Here is a 23,482-nt window from a genome sequence, read left to right as displayed (position 1 = left end):
CCATGCCAACGAGTGACACAGGAGCTGGTGGCGTAGTCTCAGCCACAGCTTCCCTGCTAGACCACTGACCCAGAGTGGCATGGTGGTAAGGGGCTGCCCCAGCTGGGCCGCCGCACCCCGACACCCTCTGCACCAGCGCCATCAAGAGTTGAACTGACTTCCCAGCGCACAGGCAGGAGGCCCTTCCTCCGGGGAGGCCCCAGCCCAGAGGAGATTTCCACAAACAGACTTCTTCTCAGAAGCCCTTCTCACCGGCTCACAGGCCCTGGGAGGCTCCTGGAGGGAAACTCCCTGGCAGGAAAGCAGGATCTGGGGTCGCCTCCACCCCCTGCCAGTCTGAGTGGGCAAGCCAGAGCAAGGTGGCTCCCAGACGAGGGGGGAAGCTCAGACTCTCTTCGGGGCAGCGTCATTACTGGCACTCGCACACCCTGGGAGACAGGGATCTCAGCACCACAAAGCTGCTGCTCGGTCCTGACTCCGAGGAAGTGTGCATGGGCACAGGGGGTGGAGGGGCGATCCAGAGGCTTCTCAGAGGAGCTGTGCTTGAGTGCCAACCCCCAGGTTGGGTAAAGGACACACACCTGACATTGCAATGAGCTCACCTCATGTCTGCCCCCTGCCCCCTGCCCCCACCCCCTACACACACACACACACACACACACACACACACACACACACACTGACTGAACTCCTCACAGGCAGACCCATCACTGCTCAGTGCCTGGCACACAGGAGGTGCACAATAATTCTTGGTTAGGCTGAAGTCAACTGAGAAGACTCTGGGCCTCCACATCAGCAGGTGCAAATGTCTGAAGGCAGAGAGAACTGTGAGGACAAGGTGCTGCTACGGGGTGCGGGGAGCGTGGCCAAAGAGGTGGGAGGGCCACATCGCAATCCAGGTCAGGCAGGAGGCTCTGACTCGCTGGCCCAGTCCCCGTTGCTCTCCCCAGGGTGGCCTCTGCCCAGCTTCCCACCATCCCGCCACTCCTCGCTCTGGGCAGCAGGGGGCTCCCACCACACGCGCATGAGAGGTTCCAAGGTGAGCCGGCTGGAGACCCTGCAGGCTGGAGGCCCTTGCAGGGTAGAGCCTTGGCTTGGGTGTCCTGGACGAGAAAGCATCCGGTCGGCTAGGGCCTGTGGGCTTGAAACAGATGAACGCAGGCTCAAGCAGCCCAACAGACACCCATGGGACAGACGAGCACAGCCTCCCTTCCCTCTCATGCTGGGCACTGGCCCCTGCTCAGCCTGGGAATCAGGGAACCCTGGCCCCCTCCTCGCTTTCTGGCTGTGGGACCCTGAACTAGTGGCTTACCCGCTCTCGATGCCATCTTCCTCAACCTGGGGGTTGGCACTCAAGCACAGCTCCTCTGAGAACCCTTCCTGAGAAGGGTTAGGCCAGGTGAGTTAATGACACGAACCTTTAATGGGGACCCCCCCTGTGCAAGGGAGTCCCAGACATGGCAATAATGCAGTCCGTGCCCTGGGGTGAGCCGAGACCGGTGTGTGTGGCCGAGGTGGGTGGCAAATGAGAAGGTGCCACAGAAGCCACTTACTGTGAAGGGCCACAGGGGGCAGTAGTGCGAGCCACTCAGAGGGCCTGGGTTCAAGACCCAACTCTATCCTGTGTCTTAAGCAAGTTGCCTAAACCCTCTGAGCCTCAGATTTCCCAGCTATAAAATGGGAATAATTAAATATATGCAAAATTAGAACAGTGTTGGGTACCTACTCAGGGTTATGTCAACTACCATTACATATTATTATTATTATTATCATTATTATTATTATTATAAGGCAAACTGTGTACATGCTTTCATGGAGATACAAAACAGGATGGGGCCATTGGAGGAGGAAAGATTCAAGGTGATGGGGTGAAGATCGGGGAAGATTTCTCGGAGGAGGTGTCCATGAAAAACAAGCTGAGTGGGAACGTGGCTCTTCCAGCCGGTGGGGCCAGGATGAGCCAAGACAAGGATGCACGACATGGCATGGTAGTTCTGGGACTCCCTTGAGTCCTGAACACAGACCTCAGTGGGCCAAGAGGATGCAAGACTGAGGGCGCCTAGGCCCTGGCTTAGCTGTACGCACGATGCCATAATCCCCTGTGTATCTGAAGCCTCAGTGCCCCTGGTCATGAAGCTGACTGGGGTCCGATAACACGACTTCTAAACAGAGGCCATCGCAGAATAAGGGAGGATAAGCTTGGCACAGTTCACCCCATGAGAGAGTAGGAGAAGGCAAGGGGTCCCCTGCCCCATGCCTGGGCAGCAGAAGCACTTCCGGCCTGGTAACCCAGAGCCGGCACCCGGATGCCAAAGGGCAGGAGATGGGGGCTCAGCAGCCAGGAGTCCAGCGGCAGGTGTGAGAGACCTGCAGAAATTGATCTATTAAGGACAATGAGAGGAGCTAAATATGTTTGCAGGCTCAGGCATTCCCCAGGGGTCCACAAAGTGTGAGCATCAAAGAATCAAAGACAGGCCTCCTCCCACCCGGGCTGCCAGCCTCCAGCCCCCAGCCTGTCCTTCCTTGTGATGGAGAAACCACCCCTGAGTGTCCTGAGGACCTGTCCTGAGGGGCAGCAGAGACCCAGCCACTCCAGACTGCATACCCCAAACCCTGCCAGACCTCCCAGAATGGCTGCAGAAGTGAGACATCTGGGTTGAAGCCCTGACCTTGCTCCAAATTGCTGCATGACCTTGGACAAGTGTCTGATGCTCTCTGGACCCACATTCCCCAGAAAGGAAGGACCCCACCTGGTGCCCTTCCTCCCCATCCCTGTCTGGCAGTGTCATTCCCACCGTATTTGGCTTCTTCCAGACAGCTGAGGGCACAGCCTCCTCTTTCAAATCCAACTTTCCTCTAGGAGAAAAGCCAGATTCCACAGGGCCTCGTTGGGGGAGAGGATGCTCTTCCGGTACCAGGTTCCAGGCTGGCACTGGGCTCCAGAAAAAACATGGATGAATCAGTCCGAGGCCAGAGGCAGAGCAGACAGAAGAGGGAGCACTGACCTCCCCGTGTTGCAAAGCACTGGGGGCTGCAGGAGGAGGTTTGGGAAGGGGGCCTGCGGTGCAGGGAGGGAGGAGCAGGGGAGGGGGGACTTTGGGGTACGGAGGACATCTGCCAGGCAGTGGAGGGAGGAACTACACAGGGAAATGCACAGAGCCCCCACATAGCAGTGTGGCACATGTGGGGGGCAGTGAGCTATTCAGCGGGCATAGAAGGGGGTCTGTGCCTGAACAAGGGGACTTGGAGTTGAACAGAAACTGGGACCAGACTGGCCAGCCTGGCAGTTAGACTGTCTGGAAGGCACCGGAAGCTGGGGAGAGAGACACAGCAGGAGAGAGATGTGGCTGGAGGCTCTGTGGGTAGTCCCTCTGGCTGCTTGTGGGATGGATTAAGGAGGCACATGGTGGCTGGAGGAAGTGGGAAAGGCTTGAAGGGCTTCTCCTGGATCCCCAGTGCAAGCAGGGGCTGAGGCCTCTGTTGCCTTTGGCCCCAAGGGCAGCATTACGGAGGTCTCCTTTACGTTGTCCTGTGAGTTCTTAGCAGCAAGTGAGCCTCAAAACCAGCCCACAAAGACCCAGTGCTCCAGACTTGATCCAGACACCCTGCCCCAACCCCACCCCAACGATGCCAGCATCAACATGTCATGGCCAAGGCCGCCAATTGTGGAGCACAACTAGCACCAGGGCCTCTGCCAACATGCTTTGCAACCTCCCAACACTCTCCAAGGTGGACATTATTAACCCCACTTCACAGATAAGGGCTCTGAAGTTCATGGGGGCCCAGGGCCCAGAGAGAAGGGCCTGAGTCAGCATGGAACCATGGCCACCTGACTTAAGACCTATATAGATTTAGAGTGGCCACGAAATCATTCAAAATGGGACCCTTCTGAGAGTACTAGAAGGCTGGATTAGGGGATGCCAGGAAAACAGGATGCTAGGCCTGCTCAGGGACCCCAAGACATATGCTAACCCTAGAAATTGGACATATTCACAAAGGTCCAGCAAGGAAGAGGGGACATCCAGATGGCCCTGTCGGCTGGAAGGGATGTGATCCATGTCTTCTTAATCCTGGAGAAGCAAAGGGCAGCTGTTTTATCCAGAGCAGATTGAGCACCAGGCCCCACTACCATCGAATTCCGGTGAACTCTTCCCCTGCGTGAGCCTCCCCAAGTCCCACTCCAGACTGATGGTATATGGGATAATCATGAATGCAATGGGGCCTGGTCCACCAGGTGTGCTCCACAGATATTAGCTGCCATTATTATATGCTTGATAGGGTCTCAATGAGATCAAGGGCTCTGGGCAGAACCACCACACGTACCAGGGACTGCCCATCCCATCCTTCCAGGACCAGCAGAAGCCCTCCTACAGGAAGTCCTCCCTGACTATCCCAGCCCCCAGGGCTCCCTCAGGACTCCATGCAAAGGTTCCAGAAAATAAGTGTGCTAGCCCCAGAACCTACAAAGGAGACCCGGCAGCTGCTTTTGTCTTGATCTTAAGTACTCAGTTTTGGCTTTTGAAGAGCTGGCTTCAATGGTCTGGGCCTGCCCAGCTCAAGTGAGAACATAAACTTTGGTCCCACTGCCAGACCCCAAGAGGCTCACAAGCCCCTTTCTTTTCCCCACCTCCACTCCTGCACAGGAACTTCCAGCCCCACCTTGGAGTGCCTTGGCTTGTAAAAATCATCCTTCTTCATGAGGGAAGCGACTCACAGAGGTTAAGGGGCATGTCGTACGGGGTCACCCATCATGGAGACTCCAAGAGGAAGACAGAGGCAAAAGGCGCCAACATTTATGTAGCCCACCTGATCTCATCTGATCCTCCCAGTAGCACATGAGGTCGACAGGATTATTCCCATTTAACAGATGAGACTCAGCAGGTTGTGACTTGCCAAAAGTCACACAGCCAGGAAGTGGCATCTGATCAACTTGTTTCCATTGAATTGTTCAGGCGGGAAGACCCGGGAACCAGCAGGGAGTCTGCAGCAGAAGGGAGGATTAACTCTATGACCTTTACAGTCCCTTTGATCCTTTGAAGCCAAAGCTTAACCCTCTTCTCCTCCTGCCTCCTCCAAGGGATTTTCACTTAATGACTGAGAGCCCAGAGAGGACCTGCTTTGACCCAAAGAAATTATTTTTTGAATAAAATGTCCCCTATTAAAAAATAATAAAACATGCTCATTATAGAACACAGGAAAATGCAACGATCAAGAAGAGAAAAACTCAGATCACGAACTCCTCCACTGACATTCTAAAAATTTCGGATTTCCAGCACACCTGTACGCTGTATGTGTAACACCTCTGCCTTGCTGCTGCATGTACAAGTTGGGAACATCCGTCTTCCTTAACAGTAGGAATTGATATTTCCCCATGTGCACCAGTCAGGACAAACTAGGTTATGCTGTAGTAACAAACAACCCCAAAATCTCAGTGGCTTCACACCAAGAGTTTATGCCTTGCTCTCACCTGTGTGCTCAGTGGAAGGCTGGACAGAGTTCTCTGCTTATCAGTCACTCAGGGACCCAGGCTGAGCAGGCGCCATCCTGACACAGGCCACCAGGAGTGTTGTCTGGATGGGATACATCACTCCCACCCACATTTCATTGACCAGAGCAAGTCACATGGCCACCTAGCTTCTAGGGGCAGGAAAGTACCATCCTGTCACCTGCCCATCAGAACAGAGAACAGAAATACTTGGACTGCAGCATTTATGCCAGTTACATCTAGGTTGACCAATTGTCCTCATTTGTCAGGACCAAGGGGCTTCCTGGATTGCAGGACTGTCACACCCAAACCTGAGAATATCCTGGGCAAACAGAACAAGCTGTTTCCCAGTTATATATTCTTCACAAACACACTCCTCTATGACTGTACAACAGACTATCTAGTTGCCAAGTCATGGTTTTTCTCCTTAATCCCCTGTTCTTGGAGACTTAGATTGTTCCCAGTTTTATGTGCTTATAAATGCATAGTCTAAAACATCCTCGTGAATAAAACTTTGTCCATATGGCTCGTCAGAAGTGCAATTACTGGACATTTTTCCAGTGCAGAATACCTGCTACCTGTTCATATTTCAAAAGCCTGGGCCAACATGACTCACCTTCTAGGGCATGAGCAAATACCCACTTCTGAACACTCACCTAGAGCCTAGAGCAGTAGCTCTCAAATCCTAGATCCGAATCACCCAGAGAGCTTGTTAAAATACAGATTGCTGGGCCCCACCTGCAGAATTTCTGATTCAGTAGGTGTGAGGTGAAGCCTAATCATTTGCATTTCTAACAAGTTCCCAGGCAATGCAGATACTCCTGGTCTGGGATCACATTTTGTGAACCACTGGCCTAGTGGTTAAACGGCCACTGCTTTGTAACCTGACAGGTGATTCCGCTCAGCCGCTCAACAACTGTGTAACCCTGGCCAGATTACATAATTAACCCCTCGTAGCCTCAGTTTCCTCATCTGTGAATTGGAGCCATTGTGAAGATTAATGCAGCAAACATTTCTAGAGCTCTGAAAGGCATGTCACAAGTGTTCAGTTAAAGGTAGTTTTAGTTATTCAGCAGTAGATTAAATAACTTTGTGTTTTAAAATATTTGTTAATTTGAATGGAAATGCATTTATTTAAGTTTTCATGCATTTTATGCCTCCGAGTGGGAATGAAGTTTTCCCCTGTGGTGGTTAAGCATCCGTGTTTCCTTTTCAGTGTAAATTGTCTGCTCCTGCCCTTTGCCCAGTTACCTGCCAGTTTCTCTGGCTCCTTATATAGCAAAGATAACAAACCCCGAGGCCAGCCTTGTTTGCTACAAAAAATTTTCCAAGGCTGCTGCTTGCCTTTCTTACTGGGGTCATTTTTCTGGCTTACAGAGTGGCCAAGTCCATCTGATATCTCATTTTTAGTTCCTCTATCACTTTTAAGCTAAGATAGTCTCCTTTCTCCAGAATGTAAAAAATATATAAAAGAATTGGATTTTGAATGATGGGATTTGGTGCACCCTGGCAGCGGCGGGGTGGAGGCTGGGGGGAGCTGCTGGCTCACTCACACCCTCCCTAAGGGCACCAGGCAGAGTCGGAAACCAGAGGCCTCTCAGCACCACCCACCACCCCTCACCCTCAGCTGGGCCCCAGATACAGCCATGCTGTCTATTTCCGCATCAGCAGAGGCCTCCTCCAGGGAGGCATGGGACTGTTCGGGGTTGGATGGGACCACTGGAAGTTCAGTGGCCCAGCCTCCAGCTGGAGACAGAATGGCCGAGGGAGTAAGAATGGACCGCAGGTGTTAGACAGCCTCCGGTTCTGATCTCTCAGGTGTTTGCCGTGTGATCTTTGCCTCTCTGAGTCTATTTTCTCATCTATAAAATGAGAGTGATGATGCCCACATCAACAGAAAATTTTAAATCGATCAACAGCTACAGCGGGCTTCTGCTGGGTGCAAAGTGCGCCCAATATATGGGCTTGTCCCAATTCTGTTCCAGGGGCGTGAGCTCTACAGACTCTACAGACCCTTCCTCTGTTCGGACTGAAAATATCCTCCACCGCGGGGCCCAAGTCCCCGGGTCTCAGAGAAAATGACAGTCGGCCCCTCAAAGCTCTCGTGCGTCCAAGGTTCTTCTGAACGACCCGGGACCCTCCAGCTGCAGCTCAGTGCTGGGACCCTAACGCGGGTAAAGCGCCTCCAGGGCTCGCGGGCTGGGATGGGCCCCGCCTGTGCCAGGGGGACGAGGGAGCAGCGACACCCCACCCCTACCTGCCCCCAGGCTGCCCGACCGCGCTCCTGCTCCGCAGGGCGTGCGGCTGCGGCCTGATTTCCATGATCATCAGCCACCGGGCTTCCGAAAGGGCGGGGAGCGCCGCCGCCCACCGGGGCAGCTCCCGGGGACTGGCGCCCCCTCCCGACCACCTCCGCGCTCCCGGAGGGAGCTTCATTCTTAAAAGCTTTCGAGAAACCTTTGGCGCCAGAGGTAACTTGGAGACACCCAGGTCGGCGTTCCGGAGTTAAGAAGGGGGGCGGCGGGAGGGGGAGGCGGGGAGACGCCGCACCCAAGTGCAAAAGAAGCTCAAAAAGGAGTGGAAGAAACTGAGGCAGCGGGCGCGGGTGGGGGGCAGGGGGGAGCACGTTTTCCCTGCGGCCTGCAGCGATCCTAACAGTGAGTCCTCTGCTCAGCCCCACTTAACAGATGGGGGCACTGAGGCCTGGAGAGGTTTCAGGTCTCCCAGCTGGTTGAGTGGCTGGTTAGGGGATCCAGAGCTCATGGCCCACCTCACTCACTGCCTCCTTCCCAGGACAGGCAGCTTGGGAGCCGCTGCTCCCAGCAAGGTCAGACCCCGGTGGGGGGGGGGGACAGACTGACCAGAGCCTGCAGGAGGGAGGCCGAGGCTGTGCACAGCACGCGGAGCTGATCTGGTCTTGGAAGCCCACCGGCTTGCTGAACTGGGTTCAAACCCCAGCTCTACCACTTTCCCATTCGGGGTTGTGCAAATTTCAGCCCACCAGCCAAATCCTGTCCACTTTCACCAACTGTTTTGGTACAAGCCAGAGCTCAGCAAGGGTTTAAAATTTTTGAATATTAAAAAAGAAATAAAAAGAATAATATTTCCTGACACATGAAAATTATATGAAATTCAAATCTAAATGTTCATACATGTAGTTTTATTAGAACGCAGACATATCCATTAGTTTTAGGTACTGAATTCAGTTGCTTTTCCACTACAATGGTGGAATTGAATAGTTTTGACAGAGAGGTGTAGCCCTGACAGCCAAAAATATTTTCTACCTTTCTAGAAAAATTTGTCCACCCCTGCAGTAATGGGACAAGTGACAAAGTCTCTGAGCCTCAGTTTCTTCACATGGACAAATGGGAATAATATGAAAGGAGGAATAAATGAAAAGACCAGCAAAGCACCCCAAAATTAGCTCCTTTGTACTCCTCATTGGAAATGCTTTTCATTTTCTCTCAGCCTCTGCCCCTTGCTGCTTCCCCCATCCTGAATCACAACCATGTGGATGAGTACACCTTGAACTCAAAAGTGTCCATCATCCACTCCCTAATCCTGCTTGTCTCCACACCAGGTTCACCCAACTGAACCCCAGGCCCCTAAGCAGTCAGTGACCAGGCCTGGCTGGTTCCACCTCTAGTGCCCAGCATAGTCCCTGGCACACAATAGGTGATCAGCAAACATTGTCTAGATGGATGCCTGAATGGATACCTCACAGTCTTTCCCCTTTTCTCCATTCCTTCTGCTCTGACCTTCATCATCTCCTGCCAGGTCACCCTGTTGCCCTCAAACTCTCTCCATTGCATCCTCCACCCTGCAGACAGGGTGGCAAGCCTATGTCATACTTTCCCCCAGCTCCCCATGCCCCTCTCCATTCAAGCCATGCTCCCCAGGGCAGCATACCAGGTACTGAGCCAACACCGTTCTTTAATCTTCTCAAACACCCAGTGCTTCCCTAAACTCGAGGCTAGTGCAAGCCTCCAGGTGGTGGCTGGTCCATTCCCTCTTCCCTGGAATCTTCTTATCTCCAGTCCTTCGGGCCTGGTATCCTCTACTCCACCCCCAAGACTCAGTTCAGGCCGCCACTGTATGGATCCTTTCCAGTTCTCTCACCCACTTCCACTGCCTCCAGTACACAAGGCTATCCTGGTATCCGTGGGACTTCAGAGCCATTATGAATCTGCATGAATATGAATGTATGAATATGCATGCTCCTGGGGGGCCTGTGAGCCTCCTGAGGGCCAAGAGTGTGATGGTATTTCTGTATCACCAGTCCCAGCAAAGCTATGGCCCACAGAAGGCACTTAGTAAGTTTTTAAAAAAATGAATCAATGAAGAAAGGAAGGAATTAAAACTCAGATGAGATCTGGTCTTGCTCAACAACTTTCAGGGGCTCCCCAGTTCTCATCTATAATGGCCAGCTACACAGCCTGGTCTTCGAGTTTTCAAGCCCTATATGAAGTAGCTCTGATCCACCTCCAGGCCTTGTCTCAAACTGCATCGGGGACCTGAGGGTACCTGAAGTAGGGGGCCAACGACTGTCACATTCTCCAAATTCCACAGCAAAAGACAGAGAGCAGGGGCTCTGAGCAGGAGGACCGGGTCCAGGGTGAATCCTGCCAATGTCTACTATGGGGACTTCATTTCACCTCTTAAGAGTAAAATGCAAAATAGCACCTGCCATGTAAGAGCTACTTGGAGTTTAGAGATGCTGCTGTCTTAAGTTTCTGGCACACAGTAGGTGTTCAATAAAGAGCTATTTCCAGTCCTGGCTGGGGTCCTCCTGCCCAGAGAGAAGGTTCAGGGAGCAGACCTAGAGCTCCCCCAACACGCAGCCTGACTTCTCTCTTCCTTGCTCTTTCCCTTACCCGTTACAGTGCCTGCAGCCAGCGACTAATGCTGCTGTGTACAGAATGACAATGAGGGCAGCACCCAAGCAAGCCACCTGAGAGTCTGAGGCTAGGACAGGGCTCAGAATGAAGACTAGGCTGGACAAGGGACAGGGGGCAGGCAGGACTGAAGCAGAGTGGGAGAGGGACAGAGGCTGGGAGTTCTGCATGAAGCTGGGGCAGGGGCTGGATAGCAGAGGGCAGAGCAGTTAGGGGCGTGCAAGAGCGTGGAGTAGGAGACCGGATGGGGTCGGGCTGGGGCTAAAGCTGCCACTGGGAAGGAGCAGGGCTGGGACAGGAAACGTGTGACTGGAGCAGGCATTGGCTTTAGGATGGAGATAAGGCTGGGGCAGGGATCAGGACAAAATCACCCCTGGCACCAGAAAAAGACTGCCAGAGAGTTAGGGGTTGCCCCAGGCCAGGGGAGAGGAGAAAGCAGTCTGAGAAGAGTTGGAGAGAAAGAAGGAATCCCAGAGGGGAGTGTGAGCAGGGAGAGGGGAGGTGGGAGCCACTGACCCTTGGGTCCCGGGGGCAGCCTCGCCTGTGCCAACTTCCTCTTTTGGCAGGTGGGTCCTGCATGGCTAGAGCGAGCCGAAGACCTACCCAGGCCCCAGCCAAGGGGAGGCAGAGTTAAGACCAACCTATCTCCAGACCCAGAGAGGAGGCAGGAAAGGGGAGTGGGAAGGCGATAAGATAGGGGCAGGGTGCAGCCAGCACAAACTTCTGGGGCTAACGAACCAGACCACTGCCACTCCTCCCAGCTTACTCAAGCCCGCATCACAGGTGGAGGGTCTGACTCCTGCGTACACCCTGCGCATCTCACCTCCCAGGGTTTGTCTAAGCCATTGCTCCCACCAGGAATGCCTTTATTTGCTCACTCTAAACACTTCATAATCCCAGCCCTAATTCATCCCAGTCTATGTCCCCAGACTCTTCTGGCCCTCAGCCACACCAGCCCCGACCTCCCTCAGCAATGACCATGTCTCCCTCACACTCAGGACTTAATGCTACTGGGGTTACATTCCGGTGGTCCAAGGGTGCATGATGGGCCCCCATAGATGTGCTTACTCTGCACAACCATCATACAAAGCTTCATAGCCTAGTGGTTAAGCTCAGCTTGGGATTCTGCAGGGCCAGGTTTGAGTCTGGGGAGCTTCATTTTCATGGAGTCAGTACTTCATAAATGCTAGCCGCCCCTCTCCTCCCATCCCATTGACCACTCGGGATGCACACCGGGAGCTCCCAGCGGCAGCTCCTGGGCTGAGCTGAGAAATCCTCCTGCCTAGTGGGTCTCCCAGCTCTGAGAGGTATTGTAGGGATCTCCCCTGCCTTGACCTCCCAACCCAAGCCTGAGCTGTCTAGCTTGGGAGAAAGGCCCATTGCTCATTCCCCTTGAGTCTCTGCAGCTCGGGCAATCAATCGGTTGCCAGGGAAACCATCCCTCCAATCAGAGGCAGGCACTTCTTGGCTGAGCCAGTGCCACCCACCCACCCACTCAGGCCAGGCTACGCATGTCCCTCACCTAGGACTGTTCTTGGGGGCAATAGCCTTGGCATCATATGGGGGCACCTGTCTGAATCCTCAAGACTCTGAGATTCCCCAAAGAGGGAGCATCTTCTTGCAGGGGAGAGTAACCGCTCCAGCCGGCCTCCTGATTTTTACATTCATCCCCGTACATTACTGTCCTCGGTGCTCAAAGAGACCTCAGGGGTGGGGATCTGATTGGGCAGAAGGAAAGCTGAGGCCCAGCTGGAGAGCCAGTGGAAGTGGGCACATATCCCCTCCCTGAGCCCCTACCTCCTACCCTCTTATTCCTGGCCAGAGCGGAGGCAGAGATGCTCCTGGCCCCATAACAGCCAACACCGGCCTTCCCACCTCAGCTGAGCGTGACACAGTGCCCATTCGCACCAGACCTACCAGGGACCATTAGCCAAGATCTATGGGCTTGCCCACCCACCTGCCCGCTCACACCCAGCTGCAACCTCCTGCCCCAGTCCCTCCTCCTCCCACAGTCCCAGCCAGACTGAGTCAGAGCCCCCGCTGGACAGCGGGCTCCTCGCCAGTGAGCCTGAGCGAACCAGGTAACTTCTCTGAGCCTTAGTTTCTCTGTTTAGAAAATGGGAATTTTTAACCCTGTTTTATGGGGCTGTAGTGGAGTCAAAGGGCATAGAGACTTTAGCACAGGGCCTGGTATGTGGCTCAGTAAATGGAGGGAGGGGCCTCGTGCCTTCTCAATGCCCAAAACCATCACTGGAGCTGAACAAAAGCTCTTCTAGGTCACCCTCGCTGGGAGAAGGCAGGAGGCAAATGCTGCTATTATTAATAACCAGTCCAGGAAAATGTAAGTTACAAAGATTTAGTGGAAGTCAGCAACTTGCCCCCAGACACAGCCAGGAAGAGGCAGGATTTGAACCCTATTCTGTCTGATTGAGACATGAGCCCCCTCTGCGGTAGCCCAGTGTCTCCCGGCCAGTCCAGCCGCAGCCAAAGCCTGTTACCCCGTGCCACTGCTGCCTGGGTCTCCATAGTGCTCAGCACTGAGGACCTGCTCTGTACCTGGCACATAGGCGCCCACCGACACATACAGTCCCATCGGCACTCACAGGGCTACAGACAGGAAGTCAAAGAGATGCTGAGATGGGCTGGGGGACCCAGCCTGGTTTAGGGTGATGGGAGACTTCTGGGAGGAAGGAAAAGGTTATTTTGGCTCCTCAGGCTGGGATCCTGCACCATTCAACTGATCCTGCTGCCCAATGTATAGAGTTCTTGCCCTCTGCCTAGAAGTCCCCAACTAGTGTGCCATCTGCTGGGACCCAAAGGATGCTGCACAGAGAGCCCGTTGGCCCAGCTCCGCAGGGGTCAACTGTCCCAGCCCCACCCAACCTGACTCCAGCTGCCTTCTTCTCCCTGCCAGCCAGACTCTAAACCCAGCATTCACTCTCCTGTCACCTCTACTGAGCAGCTACTATGTGCCAGATGCTGCATGGGGCACATTTACAAATGTCAGTCCAGTCACCCTGCAGTGTCATTCCCCTCTTGGAGGTGAGGAAATGGAGACCCAGAGAGGTGATGGGGACTTCTCAAGGTCACAGAGCTGGTAAATGCCAGAACCAGGATTTGAGGGACTGTAAGACTTCAAAGGGCATTATTTCGGTGCAGTACCTGAAAGAAGACACCAGGGCCTCGTCTTTCAGATCTGCCTTTTCTCCCTGCCCTCCTTCCTAATGACTCCTGTAGGACAGGATGGAGCAACTTGATTCCTACTCTGATCATATTTCTTCCCTCTTTGCTCCTTCAGAAAACAAATTGATTCATCAAATTACACCTTTAATCTGCCCTGAGAAGGGGAGGGATGAGCCTCAGTGGCCCCAGGAAGAAGCAAGGCTGATCATCAGCCCACCCGGTTGTGAGCTGGGACTGTTTCCCTATGCTCTACCCTACCTCCCATGATTAAACACTAATTGCCACCATGCTCTCAAATTGAGGACTTTAATTTCCCGAAACGAAAAGTACATTTCAATCAGTTCCTCTCTCAAACCCTCCCTCCTAAGAGGAGCCAGGCCCAGAACACAAATTCCTCAAGGCCAAGACACAGGAGCCACTTTCTGCCCTTGGGTCTGCCCCTCCCCCACCACTTCCCAGGTACCCTGGGGGAAGGGGGCCCTGTGAGCACCTGCAGTGTTAAAGGAGCGCTCAAGAGATTCCTACAATTGTGGGCTCAAAAAAGTGAGGCAGCGCCCCCAGCCCCAGATGGCGAGGACCCACGGACATTCATAAGGCAGGGTCTCAGCTGTCCTCTCCCTCAAGCCTCCACCAGTCCCGGGCCAGTTTGCTCCTTGATGCTTCATCTCAGCCCAAGAGAATGGGCAGAAGGCTGGGCAGTGGGCCCGGAGAAAGACAAGGCTGGGAGGGGGACATATGACCATCCCCCAGATGGGTCTCAGGGTCCTCCCATCTGTCCCAGGAGGGACCTGGGGAGGAGCTCTGAGTCAAGAGCTAGAGGCCCTTTGATCTGTGGCTCCCTACCCAGGTCTGGGGCCAGGACTCGGCTGGCTGAAGATTCCCCAGCTCATATCCCAGAGGTGCTGGTTCACCAGGTTTGAAAAGGGGTCCAGGAGCTGACATTTTTTTTAATAGCTCTTCAGATGACTCTAACAAGTGGCTGGGGTTTGGGAACTGCCAGGCTAGTGCAACCCCCTCAGCTGACAGATGTGAATGTGAGCCCACAAAAGGTAAGTGTCTCCATCGGGGTCACCCAGCAAGCCAGAGGGTTGGGCCAGATGACCTAACGGCCCTTCCGGCTTAGACATTTCGAAGACAGGGGGTAAAGGCAAAGAATGAAAGGGGGGACGGGACACCCAGGTGTGGCACCCACTGCCGCGGAGAATAAAGGTTGCTAAGCAGGTCAGAGCCAAAACCCCCAAATTTCCACTTGGGAACCATATGCCCTCTCCACTGTTGGTTATAGACCTTCAGCATCAGGAACATAGAGGGAGCTGGGAATTTGCATGAGGTCGCCCCAAGTCCCTTCTGCCGAAGAATCCTCCAGCCAGGCCAGGTGGAATCTCCATCATCATCTCCATCGTCACTCTGGCGGACATTTAGTGACCATTTACTAAGTCCAGACACTGAGCTAAGCAAGAGACATGGATTACTCTTTTCTATCTTCTCAACCATCCTAAGAGGAGTTCCCTTACTCTCCACCCAAAGTGAACAAAGCGAGATTCAGGGGTGCCCCTCGCAGAGCAAGTAGGGAGAAACTGCACTGTCGGGATTCGAACCCGAGGTCGACGGCGGTAGCGATCAAGGACCGGGAGGTGCACAAGGGACCTGGTGGGGCAGCGCGCGCCCCAGGCCCAGAGCTCCCCAGCCGGACGCCGCGAGGGCCTCGCTAAAGCTCTGAGACGCGGAGGCTGCCCTGACACCGACCTGCAGCCTGGGCCCAAGAGCCGCTGGGAAGCGGACGCGCGGGGGGCTGGGAGCCGCCCCGCCTCCCAGCCAGGGAAGTGGGGGCAAGGATCGCGGGTGCACTGAGTGGGGAGACACCAGTGGGGGTGCGGGCACCGCAGAGTGGCCTCAGAGCCTCCATGGACGAAAGGCCCTTTGTCACCTCGTCCACTTCCCGTCATCCGCCTCCTGACCCCCCGCGCGCACACTAACACCCATTTCCCAGGCGCCGTCCGAGGTCAGACGGCCAGGTTCCCAGACCCGACTGAGAGGCTGGACCTGGAGGGGCGCGGAGGGCCAGGACCTGACCCGCCCCTAGAGAACTGAGACGGGCGCGGAGGAGGACTTCCAGGCAGGCGCCGGCAGCCCTCCCGCCTGCACCCGCCGGAGCGGAGGCGGCCAGAGACGGAGCCCGCCCGCCCGAACGCCTCCGCGTCTGCCGCTCCCGCCGCTGATGCGGCCCCGCGCTCCCCGGACCCGCAGCCCCGTGGCGCGTCCGCTCGCTGCTCGCTCCCCGAGAGCTCCTCTCCTGCTCCCGCCTCTTCCCCGAAATCCGTCCACTCGGCTTACCGCGGTCGCTGCCCACCCCTCCGTCCTTGTTGTGCGACCCCTGATGAATCTCTTAACCTCTCGACGAACCTTAGAAGTGGCCCCCGCTGTGAAATAGATTTAAGTGGGAAAAAAATTAGAATCAGGTGTTGGAATGCCACGTTTAATGGGTTAAAAGGAGGGAAATGTGTGTGTATATATTTGCTTTCTTCTTCATGTGTTGGCTTGTCTTTGCACAGACACCTTGGAAAGGAAGGGAAGTCGCAGCCGGCGAAGCTTGCAGCCACCAGGGGTGGGGGGTGGGTGAGCCCGTCCCTGCGGGAAAGGGACCAGGAGAGGGAGACCCGGCATTGCACATTCTTGTATTTTAAACATTGAAATATATAAATGCATTAGCAATTCCAACGGATAAATTAAGTAAAATGCAAACATTTGCAAAACAGAACTTGAGAAGTGACACTAGTTCCTGGAGATGTTCGGATCATTGAGATAGTGTGAAGCAGACACACAGAAGTCTCAGTAAACTGTCGCATTTTGATCGTCATTGCTGGAGCGCTAGCTCTCTGGCCCGCAGCAATTTCCAGCCCCTTTGCTCCCCCCCACTTCTGGCTTCCTTCCCTTCCTCTTCCTCTTCCGCTCCCTGCAGCCCTTCCCTGCCTGAAGCTTTTCTGCCCCTCCCCCACCTACCTCCGTGCTGAGGGGGGCCGGGGGCGGGGTTTGCGGTGAGGACGAGTGACAGGGGAGCGAGGCTGCAGTGTGGCCACGAGAAAGCATAGGGAGCGCCTCCCACCAGCCCGCAGGATTCCCCTTGTGAGAGGATTCCCAGCCTGACTTCAGGGACGCCCACCCCCTTTTGGGGCCTGCAGGGTCCCAATTTAACCTTTGATGAATGATGACAGGTTTGAGGAAGTCATAAAAACAGGGGTGCAGCCCCAGTGGACCACTAGAATCCCCTGTACACCCCCTTTCAAGACATGGCCCCAGCGTGCACACAGCCTGTCACAGCATCACGAGGAGCCATCACTGCACACTGCAGAGCCGCTGGCCCCCTGGCCCTCCGTCTTCTCATCGACAGCCTTCCACCCCTGCCCCCGCCCACCTCCAGCTCTCCATGCCAGGTTCTGGGCAAGAATGTGCCCAGAGATGGAAACTAGTAACTGGTGCCTGGGGCCAGTGTGAGGTGTGGGACGTGGCCGCAATGCAGGGCAGGGTGGAGCTGGTCCAGGACCTGGGGACTGTTCCAGAAAGCAGGCGGCAGCATCTCCCAGGCTGCTCCCAGAGGCATGGCCCTAGCTGCCCCATTTAGTTGGCCCAGGGGGTGGGGCTGGCTGGGAACCCACAGGACTCAGTCTTCATACCCCCTAGAAGCACCCTCCTCACTGGTCCCCCTTCTCCAGCCTCACTCCCTCCAGGCCACCACCCACAGTGCAGGTCTTTAGGGGCCTGACACTGGGCTGGGTCTTAACAGGTGTTGCCCAGCACACATCTACCTGGTCTCTCTCTCTCTCTTTACAAAACCATCAGTGACTCCCATAGCCTTGAGTCAAACCACTCACCTTTGTGTTCTAGGCCCTGCAGGCCTGGTCCCACTGGGCCTCGCTCCATGCAGTCCTGTCTATACAGTCCCCATTCCCACACTAGCCTGGCTCCTGGAATGTGCCATATGGGTCCTGTGCCTGAGATGACCTTCAAGGTGCAGCCTCCTACCCCAGGAGACCATTCTGAAGGTACCACAGCATCACCCACCAACCCTGTCCCCCATGTGCTCTTCTCCATCCAGGAGCTCAAAGTGTTCACCTGCCCACCTTTTGTGAGGGCAGCCTGTGTGGTCTGCCACCATAGCCCAGCCCCAAACCGACCTGAGGACATAGAGGCTGGGGTCTGACACATCTCTAAGTCTCCAGGACCACTGTGACAGTGACCGCTGAAGGAGCAGAGGAATGACAGCAGATTCTGCAGGTCAAACTTCAGGCAGAAGAGGACCAAACGCTCCAGGCCACACTCAGTGTCACCAGTGCCCAGCAGAGAAACAGGCCCCCTACTTTACCTTCTGCCTTTACCACAGACCTGCAAGGGCAGTGTGATTGACCCTTTTAACAGATGAAGAAACTGAGGCTCAAGGACACACAAACCAGGTTTCCTGGGCTCCCCATATCAATCAGCTTCCAGCTGGATTTGGCCAGTGGGAGACCCTGCTGGGAGCCTGGAGGGCGGGAGTTAGGGAGAAGCCAGGGTACTTCTCCTCTCTCTGTCTGCCCTGGGCATGGCTCCACCGTCCAAGGCTCCAGCTCCCACTGGAAATGCTTGTCGTGGTTCCGTGGTCCTTAGACTCCAATGATACACCTCCTTCCTCTGTCCCCTGAGGGCATCTGCCCTCCACGTCCCCTTCTAACCCACCTGCTCCCCTGTGTAACCCATCCCCTATGAGATTCTGAGCGTCCAGGCCCCAGCCCCAGTGCCCTCCACTGTCTGCTAGGCTTGCTGCTCCCTCCCCTCCTCCGGTTCCTGATCTCACCAGGCTCTTTTGCACCCCTGGGCCATTTTACACGCTGCAGTGCCCTCTGCCTGGGACACTCTTCCTAGGGCTTTTTGCCCAGCTGGCCCACCCATCCCCCCACTCAGCAGCCTCTCAGGGAAGCCCTCCTCCATCTCCCAGTCTTAATCTAGCTTGATTCTTAGTCCCTCACAAGGCCCTGACTTCCCCCTCAAAGCCCTGGGCACGCCTGTGATCACATATAATCTAATTGTTTGCTAAATATTGGGTTTTGCCACTGGACTGCAGGCTCAGGAACTGCAGGCGAGGAGGGTACATGTGTCTTTTGCACAGCTGTGCCTGTGTCCCCAGTGCCTGACACTCTGCCTGGGTGTGGGCATAGCCATCCTCAGTCAATACTTCTTGGATGGAAGAATGAATGAATCTATGGAAGGATGAGTGGATGGCTGGTTTTGCAGATTGTTGGGAGCCACACAAAGACAACAAGATGGCCACAGTTCATGAGGTTCCTGCTTCACTTCCTGGAGATTAGCTGCGAGCCCGCGCGCGCCAACAAGAAAGCCCGCGCGCGCCAAGAGATACTCTTCTCCCCCTCCTTCCCCATTATCATATACCAATCAGAATGTAACTCGCTGCGCCATCCCTGCTATGCAGCCAATCCCCTGCTTACAAGTATCCTATGGCCCACTCTGCCCCTGAACACTGGTGTATATCTACCCCCGTCTTACAATAAAATTTGAGGGCTTGATCAGAATACTGTCTTGCCTTCGCTCTTCTCTCGCCCCCATTTTCTTTCAGGTCGGATCCCCCTCGTCCCCACAAATAACTAGGTCCCGCTGGACGGGACAAGTGGCGCCCAACGTGGGGCTCGAGGCGCGGATCCTTCGCAGGCGGACCCCCGAGTAAGATATCGTCTGGCCAGACCCCTTCTTGATGAAACAATAGGAGACGCCTTTCGCCGCTCACGGAGGTCGTCGTCCCTGGTGAGTACCGGCCGCCTTACAAGAAAATGGGAACTAAATTAAGTAAAGAAGCGGTCTTCATAAGAGACCTAAAAAGTTCACTTAGGGAGAGAGGAGTTCGAGTTAAAAAGAAAGACTTGGTAAAGTTTTTTATTTTTGTTGATGAAGTCTGTCCGTGGTTTATCATTAATGGCCCCGAAATTCATCCTAAAAAATGGCAGAAAGTAGGTAGAGATTTAAATGATTATCTTATCAAAAACGGCCCTGACTCTGTTCCTGTTTCAGTATTTTCCTATTGGGGTCTTATCAGAGATATTGTTGAAAATACTGACCCTGATAAACGTCAACTCTTGTCAGTGGCAGAATATTGCCTCCGCCCCCTATCTCGGGCGGCCTCAAAATCGTCTCTTTCGAGTGATCCCCCTGCCCCAAAATCAGCTAAATCCCCCTCCCCTAGCCCGACACCATCTTTGCTCGGTGCCCTCCATGATACCCCTCCCAAATGTTGCATTTATCCGCCTCTCCCTCGAGATTCGGACTTTGTCGATACACAAAAGGTTTTTCCAGTCGTGACTAAGAGCCAAAATGGCGAGCCTTTAGATCCGAAAGACGCGGCTGAACTAGAAGACGAAGCGGCCAAGTATCACAACCCAGATTGGCCTCTTGCCGCCCCGTCGCTTAACCCCCCTTCTTACACACCCCCAGTTTTGAAAAGAGCCTCTTACACTCCCTCTATTCAGCCTCCCAATGTTTGCGCCCCGGCCTTTTTGCCCCCGTCGGCCCCTCCGCTACCCCCTCCGGCTCCCGGTCCTGTTAGCCCCCCTACCAGCACTGAAGACCTAATAGCACAGATAGTAGAACAAAGAATAACTTGCCATCTCCAAAAATTAGTTGTCTCCCAACCAGTTCGTCCCGCATTATATTCGCAAAGGGGCCTCTCTAAGAAACCGCTTACAGCCACAAAACCTAAAAAACAACCTAAAAAACTGCTCTTTCCTGTTCTTACCCGGGCCTCCGCCCGCTCTGGCCCCACCTCCACAACACATAGCCCGGAGGAGGGCGATCTTGAAAGCGACGGCGAAGACGCCCCTGCTGCTCAGGAAATAGAAAGTGAGGGAGAGGAGCAGGCTGAGCCAGAGCCGGCCGAGCCTGCTGATGGCCCTAGAGAATTTCACAAAATCCATTTCAAAAGCTTAAAAGAGCTGAACGCGGCCGTTAAAGCTTATGGCCCCAATGCCCCTTTTACCCTTTCTGTTCTTGATTCGCTGTCTCGAAGAGGACATTTACTCCCAGGTGAATGGCTGCGTATAGTCCAGGCTGTGCTTACCCGTGGTCAGTTTTTAACTTGGAAGGCAGATTTTGCTGACCGCTGTCAGACCATCGCTGCTGCCAATGTAAAAGACCCTCATTCCCCAACAGCGTCCTAGACTTTTGATAAGCTTACGGGACAGGGCAGATATATCTCTGAAACCAGGCAGCAGCGCCTTCCCCTTGGTCTTTTATCTCAAGTGAAAGATGCCGCTTTGGGCGCTTGGATATCACTTCCTGCTTCCAGGACTGCTAACACTCCTCTAACTAAGATCACTCAAAGCTCGCAAGAAGACTATAGCGAATTTGTTAGCAGACTGTTAGAGGCCGCCGAAAGGACCCTTGGTTCCGCGGCTGCCAATGATAAGATTGTAAAACAGCTAGCCTATGAAAACGCCAATTCGGCATGTCGAGCCGTCCTCCGCGGTAAGACTCGAGACAAAACTCTTGATGAAATGCTGAGAATGTGTAGAGATGTCGATCCTTTTACATCTAAAGTCCAAGCCCTTTTAGCTGTAGGTGCCGCTGTTCAAACTCCCCCGGTTTCTTATCCTCCTTCCTTCCCCAGGGGCGCACCGCCTATGCGTAACTGCTTTAAATGTGGACAGCCAGGCCATTTCGCTCGCCAATGCCCTACCACAGCTCCTCCTCCTAGAGTTGGGTCAGTCCCCGGTATTTGCCCTCGCTGCCATAAGGGGCGGCACTGGGCCAAAGAGTGCCGTAACAATCCAACAAATCCTTTTTACAGTACCACAAATCCTTTCACCCCCCCTTTTCAGGGAAACGGGCTGAGGGGCCAGCCCCGGGCCCCCCAGCCAATTCCATTTCAGCCGGCCTCGGGGAACAGCCTAGCTGTAGCACTCCCGCCCTCTATCGGGCCACACCCGGGAGTGCAGGACTTGACCTCTGTGCCTCCTCCTCAACAATATTAACGCCTGAAGAGGGAATTACAATTATTTCCACAGGAATTTATGGCCCACCTCCCAAAGATACTTATTTTCTAATTTTAGGGCGAGCTTCCACCACAATAAACGGCCTTATTGTCCACCCTTCCTTAGTTGACAATGACTATACTGGAGAAATAAAAATTCTTGCTAGTGCCCCCCAGTGCCCTGTCAGCATTATGAAAGGTCAGCGCCTTGCGCAGGCGCTCCCCCTCCCTTTAAGTACATCTCACCCTGCTATTCATAAGCAGCGAGGCTCCTCTACCCCAGGTTCTTCAGACTTATATTGGATCCAAGCTATTACTAAAGAACGCCCCACTCTTAAACTTAAGATCCAAGGAAAAGTATTTGAAGGAATTTTAGATTCGGGGGCCGACTCTACGGTCATATCTCAGGCTTCATGGCCCTCCAGCTGGCCCTTACAAGCTTCCTTGACCCATCTACAAGGAATTGGGCAGTCAAGAAATACCTTACAGAGCTCACAGTTATTAAACTGGGAAGATGAAGAAGGAAATACCGGATTTATTCAACCCTTCGTAGTTCCTGGGTTGCCGGTAAATCTTTGGGGAAGAGATATCCTCTCTCAAATGAAGGTCATCATGTGTAGCCCTAATGAAGTTGTAACACAGCAGATGCTTTCACAGGGTTACCTCCCTGGTCAGGGGTTGGGCAAACTAAAACAGGGAGATCCCAACCCGATACTGGCCACGCCTAAGATAGACCGCTCAGGTTTAGGGTTTGAAAAACATTTTTCGTAAGGGCCGTTGCTCCTCCTGCACTCCAGGCAGACAAGATTACTTGGAAAAGTGATGTTCCTGTCTGGATCGATCAATGGCCCCTTACCACTACAAAATTAAATGCAGCCATAGAGTTAGTGCAGGAACAGCTGGCTGCTGGACATATTGAACCTTCTACATCCCCTTGGAACACCCCAATCTTTGTAATCCAAAAGAAATCAGGCAAGTGGAGGCTCCTACAAGACCTCAGGGCGGTTAATAAGACTATGGTCTCTATGGGCGCATTACAACCGGGAATTCCCTCTCCAATAGCCATCCCTAAAGGGTATGTCAAATTAGTAATTGATCTAAAAGATTGCTTTTTCTCCATACCTTTGCATCCTGATGATTGCAAACGTTTTGCCTTTAGTATACCCATTACCAATTGTGTAGGGCCTTCTCCCCGGTTTCAGTGGAGAGTTCTCCCACAAGGAATGGCCAACAGTCCCACTCTGTGCCAAAAGTTTGTAGCCCAGACTATAGACCCCTTTAGGTTGCTCTTCCCCACTTTGTATATTATCCATTATATGGATGATATTCTTCTTGCCGGTCCTGACCAGCAACAGCTCTATGCGGCCAGTCAACAGCTAGTCACTGCCCTCCGAGATCGAGGACTACAAATTTCCCCAGAAAAAGTCCAGGTCCACCCCCCCCAACTTTTTTTAGGCTTTGAATTATTTTCTAATAAAATCCTCACTCAAAAAATTCAGTTAAAGAGAAGCTCCTTAAACACTCTTAATGATTTTCAGCGTCTGCTAGGAGACATCAACTGGCTCAGGCCTTATCTAAAGCTGACCACCGGAGAGTTAAAGCCCTTGTTTGATGTCCTACGTGGAGACCCTGATCCTTCCTCCCCCCGCTCGCTTTCATCAGAAGCACAAAGGGCATTAACCATTGTAGAGCGGGCTATTTCTGAACAGACCATTAGCTACTTCTCTCCACATCTAAGTTTGTGGCTGCTCATTTTCCCTACCCCCTTCTCCCCTACAGGAGTCCTTTGGCAAAACCATCCACTATTTTGGGTTCATTTGCCAGCCTCCCCCCCTAGAGTCTTAGCTACCTATCCTCAATTAGTTGCTGCCCTCTTACGTTTAGGCCGAGAGGCAGCTCTCAAGTTGTTTG

At 53.8% G+C, this 23,482-nt stretch overlaps 1 protein-coding gene across 3 annotated transcripts in view; it reads left to right on the top strand.

The window, feature by feature from the left end:
* CYTH4 (cytohesin 4) overlaps window positions 1-6,662 on the top strand; it is a 32,850-nt gene extending 26,188 nt beyond the window's left edge. For 2 of the 3 annotated variants that reach the window (XM_036891361.2, XM_057486388.1), the window contains one exon: window positions 951-1,709. In XM_036891361.2, coding sequence (XP_036747256.1) covers window positions 951-1,131 — 181 coding nt within the window. In that variant the 3' untranslated portion in view covers window positions 1,132-1,709. Of the gene's footprint in view, window positions 1-950; window positions 1,710-4,960 lie in introns of those variants that run through there. The other variant, XM_057486389.1, reaches the window with a different exon arrangement.
* The last annotated feature ends 16,820 nt before the right edge of the window (window positions 6,663-23,482 follow it).

Source organism: Manis pentadactyla, chromosome 10 (assembly GCF_030020395.1).
Source record: "Manis pentadactyla isolate mManPen7 chromosome 10, mManPen7.hap1, whole genome shotgun sequence".
NCBI lineage: Eukaryota > Metazoa > Chordata > Mammalia > Pholidota > Manidae > Manis > Manis pentadactyla.
Note: the sequence above shows the minus strand (reverse complement) of the source record. Positions and strands in the feature narration are given on the sequence as shown.